An 18,666-nucleotide genomic window follows, 5' to 3' on the forward strand; every position below is an offset into this window, starting at 1 on the left:
AGTTTCATGTTTAATTTATGTTAATTAAAGATAGTAATATATTGAAACATAGTGAAATAATTATAACATAAATCAAATAAAAATATACTTTGTACACATAATATTTAATGAAATAACGTTATGCAATGAAAATTATCACATTTTGGAAATAAATAATAGTTTTTACGAAGGATTTTTTTTATTATACGTTGAGGTACTTATTACTAGGTATCTATTTACTTCCTTACCTTTTGAATAAGTTCTGGTAAGAAGTAGAGGGACTGAGTGTACTTGAGTTCTCCCACCACTTTAACCTCTCGACTAGAATACCGAGTCGTTATTGGCTCGAAATTAGAAATCCAAATATTCGATTAAAAATACAAAATTAATAATGGCAGCGCTATCTATTGACAAAAAAGAACACACCATTTGCGCACTTGTTGAAATGATCGCGGTCACCGGTCAGCTATTATTAAATAAATGATTATACCCATAACTATGACAAAATATATTATGTTATATAAGTATATAAATATAATTTGTCATGTCCATAACGACGTAAATTGTAATTTTATATCTAAAATGTACCTATTAGATTTAATCTTCATCGTACCCACAACTCACGTTTATTTGGTTTGGTGTTATGTAAATATTAGGAAACAAAAAAATCAATACAAACTGAAAAGAAAATAGAAGTTGAAAATTATTTTATCATGTATTAAGTGATTGGTATCTATTTAAAGTACTCACGGTTATTAATTTCAGAATTAAAACAAGTCAAAATCTGGTGTTGTGTAAATATTCCTGTCGCCCAACTGTTGTTTAATAGTTTTATCCAATTATTAAGAAAAGTACCCGAGTTTTCTACTTTTGACCCACAAAATACCAACTGCCAAATGTTGTATGTTCTACATGGATATATAACTATACAAGCGACATTCAAAGTTGAAGATTCAGTTCCGTATGAGTATAAAGGTATAATAGTGTGCTCGTAAATACGTAATATAAATTATAACTCACTCAAAAATTAAAAAAAAGTGAAAAACACAAGATAACACAGATAATGTTCTTACCGCAGTTTCAGTGAATTCACTGATTTACTTAACCTGTGTTCTTACCTAAAAGCTTGATAATAGGTCAATTCTAATTCTAAATTCTAACATCAAAACTAACGCAGCACACTATTGAAAATTGTGAACGAAAATTTGCTATGTCGTACGTGTGTAAGACTAAGACAACGCATGCGGGTACGACGTCCTCTTATAAATGTTAAACATTATCTTTGTGCTGTTTTGAACATTTTATTTGTTAGAGCTATAAAACTGAAAAAATCAACACATATGTCAATTACGAAAAATCACAACTTATACACACACTAGTGGATAAAAAGTACTACTATACCTAACTATAAAATAATAGTCGGTTTTACATACTACAAACATTATTCGGCAGAGAGCAACACGCATTAGCATTATTACTTGTTCTAATAATTAATATTTAGTTGGGTTTTAGGTGTTTCCTAAGGAAAAATAACAAAATGCACCTAATAAAATATAAAAAGTTGGGCAAGTGGCTGTCGCTTTGCTGTACAGTAGGTTACAAGTTAAAGACTGTTATGGATGGTGTTAAATTTGAATTTAATGATGTTATAATATCATTGTATACGAAAAACGATTCTGAGCGAAGACTGTCAGTCTAATACGAAACCCGTGTTTAGATACCAGAAATATTTTAACCCATTTTTACACCTCTTTGAATTATAAGTTATATGTGACGAATACAAATCCTTCAGCGCCAGATGCCTAGCTTGCCTTTACAGACGCTGAAACACACTAAAATTCAACGCTAGTAAGCCGAAAATGTGCGACTGCCGTGCTGCGACACAATTGTAAATTATAAATTAAAACCCATTAAATGTTAATTACGATATTTGTTTATATTAAAGTATGTTTTATTGATGTATAAAACGCATATTATGCTATACGCGAGAAGTGCAGCTTTTACTGTACCGATCTATGTAAACTAAAATATTATTGCAGTCAACCGGTGTTCACGATGTTCTCGTTTACGATGTGGATATAAGTTTTCATATAGTTACGATGTAAGTTTTCAGCCAATCAAGCCACAAATAAATAGATTCACTTGAGACACCATCAGGTTTATCAGATTCAGGCAAATGGTTCAAAAGGTTTATTTCAGTTTTTATATCGATACTTTAAGTCAGTGGCTTCATTTGGGGGGGGGGGCAAATGGGGCATTTGCCCCAGTCTACTATTTACATGAACCCCTTAAATCGGAACATTTACCCATTAAGAAAAGAATAGCTGGCTAATGGGTACTTATTCAAATATTTAATTAAATAATCACTTTGGGCACTTTAGGAAGTTTACTGTTTATCTATCAACTATTAACATTACGATTTGAGATTAGGTAAAGCAAAAATATTATGTTATTTGAGTACTGGCTGTCAGTCATAACTACTTGACACTTAATGACCACGGTCTTAGAATATTATATTTTTGTTTTAAGTTGTAGTAGTAGTTGGGTAACCTCACGGACTAAGATATAATTATAATTATATCTTAGTCCGTGAGCAATCTCAATTCATTGCATTCTATGATTTTAATATGAAAAAAAAAGATAAAAAATAGAAATGCTAAAAGTCGAATAATAAATAACTATTGTTACAGCTGCAGCGTCTCAATATATGGGTAATACTATTGAGGTATAGGACGCTTCGGCCCAAGAAAAAAATCACGCCCTGTGCGCACTCCTTTGATATGGAGGAAACAGGGTACACTACAATAAAAAAAACTGCACCACGTGTATTATCTCATGCTTTTAAGCAGCATAGGCAATGTGATATTATGCTGTATAACAAGCAAAAGTGGTGTGGAAACTTACGCGTCGCTGTCATCCTACATCGGATACTTTAAAGTAACGTATGTTAACAGGAGCCAGAGTTGTACCATTGAAAAACAGTGCTAATTTGTGCTAATCCATCGGCCCGCTCTTAAGACCTGCATAACGCATAAGGGATCAATCGATCAGAAATATTGGCAGATTTGAACGGAGGAACTAGCAAGCAGATTGGATGGATGGCTTAAAAGTTACAACCAAAAATGTTCAAGTTGTTTTAAGACTGGTTTTGCGTACCTATGCGACGAAAATGTCGTAAAAAATAATATTGTTCCCTCCCCCTCCCCCACTGATCCGCCGCTTATACATCACACTACTCTCGTTGCTGCGGCAATTACTAATACAATATAAAGAATATGAATATTAAAAGAAATAATAATAATATATAATATATTATTTATACAAACGTGTATAATATTATATAAATAAATAAAGCGTAGCCTTGAGTATTATTAGGTTTATATTTAACGACCAGGTTTCGAATTAAAAATTTATCTTCTGTAACTACCATAATAAATTTACGTAATTGTTTTAAAAAACTTATTACTTAATAATATTCTATCTTAAAGCACGTTATTACTTATTTCTAGTCGCGTAACAATGACTTACAAATAATAAGGTATCAATAAAAACACTGTCATACTCCGTGAAAAATATTACTAAGTATAAAAAAAACGGCTCTAAAAGTTATGATATAATTTCACAGCTAAGTGTTTGAATTATAGATTATATCGTTTATGTTCAAACAGTCATCTGCTAAATAATTATAGTATTTTTAAATTTTAAATTTAAGTTTCCAAGCTAAGTTCAATTATTTAGCAGATTATTTTAGCATAAATTACATCTATAGTTCAAAGACTGCTATGAAATGATATCACAACTTTTAGAGCCGTTTTATTTAACTTAGCTTTTTTTTACACGGAGTATGGCAGAGTGTTTTTGTTGGGATATCACAAATTTTTATTCGATACTTTATTATTTCAGGAACATATCGGTGTTCCAATGATTTTTTTTTTTGATCATTGGTTGCCATATGTGTCGGATAGTTCATTGTATGTGGGCCATGGGGAATATTATCTAACAAATTGTTGAAAATACTATAATAACTTCTAGTTAAATTAGCTACCTATAACTCTGATGATATTGTTTAAAATGATTTGAAAACTACACCATGAACTTCTACGTAAAATGTCCAATTAGATTATTGTATTTTTAAACTTAATTATTTTACTACAAATTTGCAAATTTGCAACAGCACAATCTCAATTAGATAAATTTCTTTTGATGTATCGTAATACGCACCTCATTCTACAACACGATAAAAGCTAATGTTGGGCCATTCAAATCGTTCACAATTTGACACGTTACTGCCTACCGAATACAAGTGAAGTGGTCATTGAACGACAAATATCGCAAATAGACAGTGGTGGTAATAGGACAATCTAATTTCATGTAGGTGATAAAGTTTTAGTTAAAAATTATAGTAATAATAATAATAATAATAAATGGGTATAGGGTAGAATTATCAAATGTATTAGTAACAATACGCTACATGCACGATGTAGAAATTAATGACGGAATTATTCGGAAAAGTCATAATGGTCAATTACTCGTTGATAAATCATTGACACCTCCAAGTAATACACCCGTTAGTAAATCAATTGCAAATTCTGAAAAGCTCAAACACGTATGGATAAAAATCCCAATTCTATATACTATATAGTATTAAATAAAACACCCAGACCAACTAGATCTAGAAAACCACCTTGGCGATATTCTCCGAGTGATGATGATTAATGTAATTTATTTAGTTATAACTAAATTATATATAATTTTACAATACTCGTATGTAAAAAATACTAACATAGCAATTAAGTATTATACTATTAATACTAAATAATAATTTTTTTATATAAGGAAAGAGTTGTTGCATAGTATTTAGCATTTATTTATATGGTAGGTAGGTACACGTAGTATAAGTATTATATTATTATATGACGGACGGGACGGTCCATCGCGGTTATTAGTGAGTACCAATATCATTTAACCATATAACTGAGCTATTGGACTTGTTTTGAAGGCACAAGCAGTCGTCCTCAGAATTAATTTTTATAAACAATATGACATGATCGGCAAAGGTCAAGAAGCGGCAATGCTCAAAAACATTATTCAAACCATTAATGAACAAAGCAAAAAGAAAGTGGGAAAGGTGGCCATCTTGCGGTACAACGAAAGTTCTGTGCGTAACTGCTGAGCGACAATCAAGAATTGCGTTCTCGTAGTCAACGAGTTCGCATTTGCAGCACACTTTTCCAACTATTTTCGTCTCTCTCTCTTTTCAATTAGAATATACAATGATAGGTTTGGACATGGTGACCCTTGGATTGGGATGTGTGGGTATTTCCAGTTTATTGGTCCATAACTATTATTCAAAAAAAACAAAAGTTTGTGAATAGTTGAATGAAACTGAGGCAAGTTTTTTTTTATTTTATAGTTCATAGAAATTTATAGCTAATGATTTACAATATTTCCTATACTTAATTATAATTATTACAATTCAGAAAAAACTCGATTTTAGTTAATATTTAAACTGGAAGAAATGAGTATGAAACTTTGATTAGGTTAGAAACCAACTAGAACCAATTTATATGCGATTTTTTCTAATTAATATTCTTTAACCCCTTTATATTTCTATTTTATTGACCTACTTTTTATAGCTTATTTTTTTTACATAATTATAATAGAATCTAATAATCCATTAGGTATCAATAGAAACTTTGATATAATTTTCCTTATTTCTTATTCAATTGATTCAATTATTCACTTCAATTTTATTGGATATTTTATATTTAGGTAGGCATATTATTATTATTTTTTTTAATATTTATTCATACAAATGGTTGATATAAAAATACATATCAGACATATTATTATAACATTATTTTAGTTTTATCCCAAATTCTAAATTGAATGTATAAATTAAACTGAATAATTCAGAAATTCGTATTATTGTGTCAGAGAAAAATTAGGAAAAAACATTTTCCTGTACTTCTAACATCATTAAATATTATTCTTTACAACAACTGAGGATTTTGAAAATTGATAAATGTTCACGTTTAAAAATTAACAATTTATATATGCTCCGGAGGATGCAAATTTTATTTGCTTTATTTATTTAAACTATTCAAAATATTAACTCATTTTTACTATTTTTTTTAGAAATCAAACTACCATATTATTCACATTTATCATAAATTTATTAGTCTAGTCATGGATATTGGATATTAAGGGAACAAATAGAAATAAATTGTTCGATATAATTTATTTTTAATTATTTGTTTTATTTAATATTATAATATATATATATAGGTATATATATGTTTTTACCATAACTGTCAACGTCGCAACAATTTTTTTCGGAATCGTGTTACATTTGGGCTCGATAAAAAAATTATCACGAAAATGTTCGGAACCGGGTAGATAAAAAAGTATATTGTGCGGAATCGTGTGTTACCCGCTTAGATCATTCATTAAAAAGGCGGAGAAGGGTATTTGATGATATTTAATATTATAAAATATGTCAATATGACGGATTTCTGAAGCGTTTGGAATACCAAGAATTAAGAAGTGTAATATACTAATATGTGATAATTTAAATGCAAAAAAATCTAGTCACTTAAAATATTGGATTAATTATGTTATATTTGAAAAAAATGTACGATTTTTTTTTATTTCTATTTATTTAATTTTTTGAAAAAAATATTTAGTGTACCAAGGCAACCATTGTAATAAACTATATATTATCGGTTTTTAACGAAAACTAATACGTGCCCATGGCTACCCCAATGTTTCGGTCACTCCGGACAAAATTCAATTTTTAAAAAAACTGGGAACTTTAATGAACTTAATGATTATTCATCTGCTATATAATTTCGACCACTTAATGACCGTGGTATATTGTTTTATTATTTTAAAAACAATATAAAATATTAAGATTAATTTAGAATAAAGTTCAACTCTGCCTGGAGTGACCCCATTTTACGGTAAGTACAATATAATAGAACATACACCACGGCTACATGATTGAATCTTTCCGATTGGTTACACACCCTATTATATACGACTCGGCCGCGTATACAAATTGACCTATTCTTCGGTTCCCTTGCGTTCGCCGTTAGCAGTGTCGATTGATTTTTTTTTTATTCAGTTCCAATTAAGCCTACAGTGAAGTATAATAATAAGCCACAGCGGAACTATAAAAACGAAACGCCTTAGCAGTGCGTAATGCGTGCACTCTATACACGCTATCAGTATACATGTGATCGAAACGTATTCTGGATAATAATTTAAAGCGCTTATCTGAATAAGTATTAGACGTGTCTACAAGTGTTCAAACACATATGACGTAATTTGTGTGTGTGTGTGTGTGCACGCGTGTGCATATATGGATTTGTGAGTGTGGTGTGTGTGCGCGCGCGTGTGTGTGTGTATATGTGCGTTTTGTGCGTGGTGTGTATGATTGTGCGTGTGTGCGTGGTGTGTATGATTGTGCGTGTGTGCGTGTACAGTGTGTAGCGGATTCTTACATGAGTAGGTACAGTTCGTACAACTGTTTCAGTCTGTCTCGAAACGTTACGCATTTCAGTTTCGTCGACTTTAGGTAACGGTCGCCAGGCGTGTATTGTACACTCGAACATAAAATGGCAAGGTCGTTGAGTCCTCTTCAAATATCGCAGCTAAGGGATTCGTGGTCAGTGCTTGCACAGGACCCGAGCCGGTTGGCGTCAGCATTGGTAATCAGGTAGGTACCTATTTATACATAAATACGAATTTAACATTGCAATATTCATGGACGTGTTTATGGTCCATTAAAAAAAATATAATAATAACTATTTGAATTTGCTACGAGTTTGAATTCAATATGTTATTCTTGTAAGACGAATCAATGATATGTGTATCAAATATAAAACCAATCTTCATAAGATGTACCTATTTCACATTTCATCAAGACAAATTAATTTTAATATAAAATCTTCTTTGAGAATCTCCAGGAATGTATAGGTATATAAATAAATAAATAAAAATAAGCTACCGTTTGAAAACCTTTATATTTAATTGAAATATCTCGGAACTTTATTGTAATGTATCCAAAAATACCTTATTAAAATTTTATAATTATGAAACATATCTAACATTATAGCTCTTAAATAAATACGCTTGTCATACATTTGTTGATAGTTCAATCAATTATGAAATCCATTTTCAAAATTATCTAGTATTTATGTCGTAGCCATTTTAGTATATTAAGCTTATTAATTTTATCACTTTAAATAATTGGTTTAAGTTTTGGGATTTAAACTGTTGAAATGACTACCAGCGTTTGATTGACACAACAACATTAAACATGACAATTCGAGGTTATAAATCATAGTATCATACATTACATTTTACTTTGGAATTATTACTCTTAAAATGTTGTATTTCTTACATAGATAAAGCATTAGAAATAATAAATATTAAAAGAAAGAAAAACATTTTATTAAAATAGATTCATTTTTTCTATATTTGTTAAATTTTTGACAACGATAACTGTTTCATTATAATAATTGTGTAGTTGTGTAGGTAATCGAATATTTTTTATTTTATTTTTTATGCATACTGCATAGGTACACACAGACAAATAACTTCTGATAGTACATGTATTCTCGGCATAAAATTAATATTTATATTGTTCTTAATAATATTTATTACCGTAAGGTTGTTCAAAGAAAATCCTGAGTATCAATCATTATTCAAAAGGCTTAAGAACTTATCGATAGATGAACTTGCGTCCAATCCTCAGTTTATGTCACATGCATCGAAAGTAGGTGCAGCATTAGCGTCAACTATCGATCACCTTGATAAACCTGAAGAATTAGAAAAATTACTCACTAATCTTGGAATTAAACATAAAAAATATGGACTTTCAGCGAAACATTTTCAGGTGAGTGAATATTTATTATTAAAATATTATCTTAAGTCTAACAAACCAAAGTGTTTTTAACAAAACATATTATATACAGTTTTTTTTTTAAATTTTAAATTAATGAAATAAAATGATGGAAAAAAATCTATTAAACTAGAAAACTTAAATATGATAATAATCTGTATATTATATATATAATCTAAATACCACTCACTCATTCATCGCTATAACTCAAAAATTACAAAACGTACAAACCTGAAATTTGAAATAGAGGATCCTCTAATGATCTATATGTGCATAAGAAAGAATTTTCCGATATCATATTTGTTTTATGTTTATAAATGGTTGCCATTGGTTGTAGATTATAATAGTAGTAGTAAAATGTAGTATTGTTTTTTTTATGAATATAAATGGTTTCCATTGCAATACTTAATCGGGCAGATGAGGTACAAGAATGAATCAAATTGTCACGCGTATGCCCTCACAAATTGTTTTTTATATGTCAGAAATGTTTAGAGAGTAAATAGTTTAAGCCACGTTAAAAATATACCAAGTGCTAAATCCAATCCGCGACTATTGTGGTTGCCCATTTAGGTAGAATTATTTCACAAAGCTAGGTAACACTGACACCGATTTTTCCGTGAATTGAGGTACATTTAAACTGAGAGACACCCAGACCAGCTATATAGCGTATATACTGTATGGGATTTGCCACAAAAAGAAACTGCACACGGGTGAAGCCGGGATATTCATCTAGTTCAATATAAATTCATATTTTATTTTGTATCTAATATTTATAGATTAACAAAAAAAAAAAAGCTTAAAATGTTGAAGTGTACGATAAACCTAATAATATACAAGAAATAACGATACCTATATGTATAATATTGTTATTAACGGAAAATTTGAGGTTTATTTTACTACGCAGAACTTTGTTTAATTTATTATTTATAGTAGGTGGGTATCATATTGTTATGTTCACCGTTTATTCACTGTTGACTATTTAGTTGCATTTCTACAAACCACATAATCTATAAAAAATAAATTGAAAAATCAAATATTTTCTCAACACAACTCTAAATGTTTAGTACCAAGATCCGTAATTACAAATCATATTAAGGATTTTAAAAATTAACTAATTAAATATTAACTTACTATGTGTTCAAATTATTTATTATAAATAGCACAATTAGTATGTTTATTTTTACTGTACATTTGTACTTATCTAATTGTATTTTATTGAAAGACAAATTATGTTATTGTTGTATCCACATTTATAACAATACATTATTTCTTAAGTAATATCATGGCTATTGTGAATAAGTAGGTAATATTATGAATTTTTTTATAATGACTGTGTTACTTGATTACAAGCTAATAAATAAATATTTCTGTAGATTTATATTTTTAATTTCACGAAATATATAAATATATAAATCACTAATCACACATAAAATATGTAAAAACATAAATTTTACTTAGGTATATCATGTAAAGTAACAAATAGATAATAAAACAATCAAACAATCAAACAATCAGTAAAATCAGAAATCGGAATAGCTATATACATTGTATTTGATCATATTATGTTACTTGTTTATTTACTAACACTAGTAATAGGTAATATATACCATATACGAGATGTCAAGATATATAGATTACAACAGTGTTAATATTTTGGTAGGTAGGTAGACAGGTAGCTTAAAAAAAATAAGGTTTATTATGGATATTTTTGTTCTAATTTGATTATAAAGTAATATTATTTATCATATTATAACATTCAGAACAAAACAGCTTATATATATAAGTAATATATATAGCTTATATAAATAAGCTGTTTTGTTCTGAATGACTGAATAATAGATAATAATCGAAATATAGAGTCAAAACCAGTGGCGAAATTTGGAGGTGGGCAGTAATTTTTCTGTGGGGGCAAGAATATCATTTGCACCCACAAAGAACAGTCAGAAATATTATATTTAATAGATAACTCAATTAATATATTGCAATTTTTAGTAATTATCATGTTAACTCATAGACCACTTCAATAATTTATAAATATAACGAAAGAATTATTTTTGATTTTTTAATTATACTATTATTTTCAAAATGATGATAAAATGATAACTATGTATGCGATATATTTTTCTGCAATAACCATTAACTAGAATAATAGTAAATGCACCGTTATTATTTTATATTATAGTATATTCTATCTATTTGTATATAATAAATTAATTGTTATTATTTATGTTAAAATAAATACCTAATAGACTTATATATTTATTAATTCTCCAATTAAAATAAATAAATAAAAATTATATTTAACTTGTACCTAATGCCAAAATAAGTATAATGACTCCTAGTTATTTTATTATTCATCGCGTTTTGACGACTAAACGACTTATTATGGAATTTTAATTTGGTAAAATCTTTATTTTTTACTTATCATGTGGTGGTGGTAAAATATTAGTAAGAAAATGGAGAGTGTAGGGGGTAAGCTCCCACAGATAAGTAAATCATGATAAGTGATTGCATACACATGAGTTTCTACCAAGGCCCGCTTATGGTCAAAACTATAATAGTTGGACACTTAGAATTTAACCGGAATTTGATTCGTAGTGTTTATGACAAACAGGCCTGTAATAAATAATAATATTAATGTATAATTTTTGACGGATAAAATAATATTATGTGTGTTATGAATTTAATAACTTTTTTGACCTCATGCCCGATGTTATTAATCAGTATCTCAATATCAGTATAATATCTTAGTAAAATCGGGTATGACGTCAAAAAATCCTATTGGTACCTAATCTAAATTATGATGTAAAATAACGTACAATAAGTACTATTAATGTTTAAGGTTATTGGAGACGTGTTGGTTGCTATGATAGCAGAAGCAATCGGTGACAGTGAACCAGAATTATTAGAATTGTGGAAGTCCAGTTTAACTTCAGTACTGAGTATTATAATTGCAGCATGCCATTGAGTGAGTAAAACAATGTTTTATTAAAACTAGATTAATAAAAATAAGAATGCTTTTAATCGTTTCCAAGAATAGTTTGTCTTTTTTTATATTATTTAAAGTTCGTAATTCCTGAGGGAGCGATTGTATCGATTATCCAATGATGCGAATTTTTTTTTTGTCTGAAGATATTTTTTATAGTTAGTAGACAAAAATGTTACAATTTTCAACTTCAATATTATTTCTGATAGAAATTCGAATAGTACCAAACTACTTTTCTTAATGTTTGGGAAAAACATAAAAATAAATTGGAATAACTAGAATAACAGTTTGATAATTTAATAATATTAAAAATACATAATATGCATTATAATTGCTTTTATAGCTGTTTAAGTGAACATTTTGAAAAAATTCGCCAATATTACAAAAATGTTTTAAAAATTATTTTTTAATTAAAAATGTATTAGATGTTTAATTTGTATAGCTAATGCTTGAAAATGTAGTTAGTAATATGTACAGACCGTCTGACTAAAAATCTTTTTTGTATATAACGATCTATCATTGAATTCAAAAAAAAAAAATATTTGAGTTTTATTAAACTAGAACTTAAAATTTTACAAAATGTCAATAGGTACTCTTGAAAAATAATTATTTAAATTATTTGCGTGATTCTGTGAATATAATAAAAATAAAACCTATTAATTTAGAGTTAAAAAAAGATATTTTTATATTCATGTAAAAATCATAAATATTATGAAGATAAATTATCATAATACTTATTAGTTATTACCATTACATATTATATGACAACGCCGCTACATACATTTTTTTGATCTACTAAATTTTATCCAAATTTGATAATTTTATATAATAGACGCTTACGGTTATACACAGTTAAAGTATAACTGTAGACCAGAGTGGCTAGATCTACGTATTAAAAAAAAATTTTTTTTTTATAATTTTTGTAACATAGATACATAAAGATACTTTTTAATTTTATATTTCAGACAGGTTAAAAATGTAACTTTATGAGCTCTGAATACACGTGTTCTTTTCGTTTCTGTTATTATTATAAATTGTTTTTGTTTTATATTGTTAATATTTGAGATAATCTAGATAATAATGATATATTTGTTAGAATCTCATTAAATAAAAAAATAAAGACACTTTAAATAATATTATAGGTAACCAGGTTATAACTTAACTTATAATAGGTATAGTTATTATTTACCTATAATTGTTTCAAGTGTCTTTATGCATGTTACAAAAATCGTTTAAAAACAACTTTTAAAAATTATATAGATATCATGGTCACTCTAGGTCTAAATCCTAGAGATTTTTTTCGGTTCCAGTCGACCCATATTCTAAAATGTGTTCACGTAAAATGTTTATTAAATTTATACCTATTCTTGTCCTTGCGGAGGTACATAACATATTTACATCTATGGTGTATTGGTATGTTAAATATACTTAAGTAAAAATATGTATTAGTATGCATGGTATTAATAAGGTGCATTTGTATTCATTGTCACTCAAATATCTATATTTTATTTTATTCAAAACTACAAATCATTTTTACTTCAATATTAAATGCTAATATTATTTGAATCCCACATTAGGCAATTCATTATTAGTATTCCTTTGAGTCACATTCCACCCCCGTCAATTTCTACTTGGAACTATAAACTTAAGCCTTTGACTAATAACCATTAACACCTTCTAGAAAATATGTATTTTTTTATTTTTATTTTATCATTTTATAAAGAGAGAAAAATATGTATTGTTTTAGGTCCATGACAACATTTTAGTGATAGTTTCGCCATCACGCAATTTATTAATTGTTACTATATGCTAGTTTGACGGACTATGAATGTTATTACTTTTCGTAATAATATTATTCGTGTATTTTTGTCGAGGGTTGTTAATTTTTATGGTCTCATATTAATATACCATACACTATTGTTCAAATAAATTAATAATACGTACATGTCATGTTCTTAATTTAACGAAACTCGAATAACACTAATTCAGTTGATTGATACAATTATTATTATTATTATTATTATTTTTTAAAATCATTTTCTTCATCGAAACTTATTTTATTTTATCATATGAATTATTTATTATACGACTATTATGCATTATGTAAAATTAATATAACGTCTTGAAATATTTATGTTTCATTGTTTGTAAATATGTTTAATAATAATAATATGTAATATGTATGATGTATAATTTATTATTTACTTTGAAATTTGTAGGTGTGTACCTAATATATACTATGATTAAGTTGTCCTTAAAATATTTTTACTGCAATTTATATTTTGTGATAATGCGTTTTGTATAATCAATTACATTTATGTAGTTGTACAAATGTATGTAGAAAACTAAACATTGATTTAAAAAAATTTAATAATAAGAAAATGCTTGCAAAATACATTAAGAATTTAAACTTTGATAATATCTTAATATCTTAATATAATTATTTAAATCTATAATATTATTATTAGTATTATTATTATATCTTTTTTTTATTAATATTACATGTATATTATATTATATTATCTATGTATATATATATTTTTTAAAAAATCAAGTATCCATTTTTAATTTATTATTAATCTGAACTCACTCACTCCTAAACACAACGTACATTTATTGTAGGGGTATCAGGTGTATCTTTTTGCTTATTGTTTAATTTGTTTAATTGATGATGATAATTAAATAAGGAAATAAATACAATTTTTAATGGGTACAATTATACAAAAAAATATCCAAGTACCTAGGTACTATTGAAATGAAACAAAATTGGATGTTTTAAATAGGTACCTGCATATTATATGTATAATAATTTCCACATAATCAATCATTGAATCGAGGATTCCATGTGTTATTACGGTTAATATTAAAATATAAAAGTCTTAGCTATACGAATTTCCAAATTTTCAATAATAATTTATTATGTAGATGATTTTATATATAGGTATATATAATATGGTTTTATCAGAGTAAATTGTTATGTAATTGAACATAATATTATTTACTTATTATAATCTTTTATCATATTTACTCAGTTACTCCATTGATTCATACAAATATGCGAATTATTATTTTGTTAATAATAAAATTACTAATTACGGCCTGTAATATGTACACGTATCCAAAAAACATTTATTTTGCGATATCATAAGTTATTTTTAACGTTCAACGTATATGTTGTTATAACAATATAAAATATAAAAGGTTAGGTTAGACTTACAACCATAGGCGCAAATAGCGTTTGAGGGGGGGAGGCTTAAGCCTTACTTTGATAATATTGAATACGCTGAAAATAAAATGTAGGAAATGTTTGTGAGGTTGTAGTAAACCCAAAAGCCATTATATTATTTTAAATAAAATAAGTAAAATAATAAATTATACATAGTATAATTTATGAGTAGAAACGTAGGTATTTAATATAATCCTAAATAACAGGAAACATAGAGCAAAGGTGAAAACAACAAGTTGTTTTACCTAGTCACAAAATAGTGCAATTCAACAATATTAGGGATGTATTAATACCCACAGCTATAATACGATATTAAACAATATCACGTAGAATAAATTATACATTTAGTATAATTTATAATGGGTAATGTAGGTAGTAATATTTAGCCCCTACCCCCCCACCACTATTTGCACCTATGTCTACAACAGTTCATCAGTTCAAAACAATATTCAAACAATTATTATGTAATACTTTTTTTTGGGGGGGGGGGCTAAGCCCCCAAAACACCCCCCTCGATTTCTGTCTATGAATTCGATTCGATTCCTAGGATTTTTATAGAACGCCCGAACATTATTCCTATGTTAGATAACATAATATACGGTAGGTAAAGACCACGATTATAGATAGTATGGTGGCCCAACGAATTTAGAAAAGTGTCTACCGAAATTAATCTCCATAATCAGTATTGAACAACTGGAGATTTCCGCACTAGTGCTCATTTTTTGTAGTGACTATAAATGCAGTTACCTGTCAAATGTATTATGTTAATTGTAGTTGCGTGATACTGTGATAGTCACTATGTTATATGAGCGCTAGTGCTTGAATCTCCAGCTGGTTAATTTAACTTTAATACTGATTATAGAGATCATTAATTTCGGTAGACACTTTTCAAGTACCTATGTGAATCATGGTCAATCGTCGATGGGCAACCATACTATTTATAGCCATTAGCTGTGGTAAAGACTGAAGCTCTGAATAGTGTTTAATAAAAATAAGTGTATTACCTACCTATTGGCTATTTTAATTTATTTTTAAACATGTATATTATTTAGTTATATTACTTATACATTTATTTATTTATTGTGGCATAAGTTAATGCATGACATTTGTCATTTTGAACTGCATAAAATTTTATTTTATTTTTCCTTGAGGCTTGTGTATAAAGTTTTTTAGCCTTTTCCTAGTTCCTGACGATAATAGTATAACACGATGTTAATGTGTTATTTACACACACCAACTATTACCTGAAATAAGATCAAAATTATCATAAATAATAAAATAGGTACGAATCAACGAATGACTTACTAACTTAGGTACTAAGTATTATTTTATGGTTACAGTGGCCCACCGATATTCAGGGAAAGTTCCCGGTCGGCCGATCGTCGCGTTATAACTCTGGGCTGGTAGATAATTCTTATATTTTTTTTCTATATATTTTATTTGACCTATACTTATTTTTATTTAAATATATTTTTTAATCAATTTCAGCTATAAGAATTATTAACATTTTAGTAAAATTTCCCGTGCCTAATGGCTTTCAAAATTGTTGTATATGCACATAATATGTAGGTATAGGTACATTTTAAATATGCACCACTGGAACCAAAAGTCTACGTAAGCCTATGAATTTGCTTTTACAACACTTTAATCACTTCTATGATTAAGCCCAAGACTGAAATTGCCTCCCTGCACGAGCCACACATACTATTTTTTGTCACGTCTCTGTGTTTACTGATCACGCCATCACGGCAAAGGTAATGCACGCTGGGATTTATGCAACAACCAGACTATTCTTCGAAAACAATATGTCATGATTCACGAAAGAAACGATTTGGTTTTAATTATTTTAAGCGTCATGCATAGAACCATGGAGGTTATAATATGAATATAAGATGAACCAAAAGTTTATGTCTTGTAAGAACCGTAGTATAGATTTTAGTGTCTGGTTGTGCAGAGAATACACGTGATATGTGCGTTTAGTACTTTTGGGGATTTCCTCTTTACCACCTGGCACTACGAGGATTTCCACTTCACTACCCGCTGGACGGAAAAAGGTCGCTTTCCAACGCTCCAACCGTCATCGAAAACTAAACTTTCAAAGCGTGACAAAAAGTATATTTGAATAATATATTTAACAATATCGACTGATTAGTGATAATGTTATCTATACTTTTAATTATTTTAATTAATAGTACATAATATTATTACATACATGAAATTATCAATGAACAAAATAAAATAAAACATACTTATAACATCAAAAATGCAGACTCTTACTAGTAAGTTGTTAATTCTGATAAAGCTAATTATAAACTTCCTTTTTCCAATTTAATAAGCCACAATAAATATTTATTTTTTTATGTAAAATTGGCATATAATTAAAAAAAATTTACCTAAATTATTATGGTAGTTACCCTACCTATGGGTTATGTCGTTATGATATTAATGCAATTGTAAATATCTTGTCAAATGAACTCTTTCTGGCTTATATTACCATGGCAACAAGTTATATATTATTTTGAGATTTCCGTCTGTGTGTGTGTCCATATTACCACGGCAACCATTCAAATGACATTTTTGAATGGATATAAATGGTTGCCATGGTAGTATTTATAATATATTATTCATATAGAGTTGGCATTTTTAATGGGCAACAGAATTGCACAAGATCAGCAATTTTTTATCGATACTAATATATAAAGCTGTGGAGTTTGTGTGTTTGAACTTCAAACACACAAACTTTCAAAGTCACTTTGATCGTGGTAATCTCAGGAACTACTGGTTCGAATTGAAAAATTATTTTTTTGTTGGATAGTTCATTCACTGAGGAAGGCTATAGGCTATATAACATAACGCTACGACCAATTAATAGAAGTGCTCAAACAAAGATTTTAAGATTTACGATGGAAATATTTGTTTATAAATGGTTGCTATTGGTTATAGGAGAAATAATTAATAGAAATAGTATTTATTTATTATTGGTTGTTATTGGTTAATCGGGCAGATCAGGTACAAGCATGCATCAAATCAAATTTTTGCACATTGCCTACCAGGGTGGCTGAGTTCCACTTACTGCAGTGAGTTACACCAAAAAGGAGTTGAACAATCACAATTTTATTGTCATTTTTTATGAGCCACGAGGTGCGCAGGATTAGCTATATTATATATTAATGAATGTTTGTGTGCATATCTCTGGGAAAAAGATAGGCTAATTTAAAAATGGTTAAATTTGGTTTTTTTATTCATCGGATTTTTGTACGGTTAGGTTAGGTTAGGTTAGGATTATGTATTAATTGATTATATCAATCAACCGTATTATATCAAAATAAACTTGGTATAACTTCGATACTTTAGAGTTAAATCATACACTAACGTACAAACAGCACTGGGTCCGCGATCCACCGCAGGTAGATTGCCTACCTGATAATATACTGCTGCAAATCAGAATTTTTATTCCAAGCAACAGAAAAGTTAAGATAAATTTAAAACACCATACACCGAATATTAAATAACGAATTGAACAAAGTTTGAGTCATATAGAGTTGGTACATTCGTACATTTAACGGG

General features: G+C 28.2%; 1 protein-coding gene across 3 annotated transcripts in view; it reads left to right on the plus strand.

Moving 5' to 3' along the window:
• The first annotated feature begins 7,460 nt into the window (after positions 1-7,460).
• The window catches only part of LOC132948779 (neuroglobin-like), a 35,980-nt gene continuing 24,774 nt past the window's right edge, over positions 7,461-18,666 (plus strand). For 2 of the 3 annotated variants that reach the window (XM_061019423.1, XM_061019424.1), the window contains exons 1-3: positions 7,461-7,699; positions 8,656-8,881; positions 11,730-11,855. In XM_061019423.1, coding sequence (XP_060875406.1) covers positions 7,599-7,699; positions 8,656-8,881; positions 11,730-11,855 — 453 coding nt within the window. In that variant the 5' untranslated portion in view covers positions 7,461-7,598. Of the gene's footprint in view, positions 7,700-8,655; positions 8,882-11,729; positions 11,856-13,620; positions 13,817-18,666 lie in introns of those variants that run through there. The other variant, XM_061019422.1, reaches the window with a different exon arrangement.

This window comes from Metopolophium dirhodum, chromosome 7 (assembly GCF_019925205.1).
Source record: "Metopolophium dirhodum isolate CAU chromosome 7, ASM1992520v1, whole genome shotgun sequence".
Classification (NCBI taxonomy): domain Eukaryota; kingdom Metazoa; phylum Arthropoda; class Insecta; order Hemiptera; family Aphididae; genus Metopolophium; species Metopolophium dirhodum.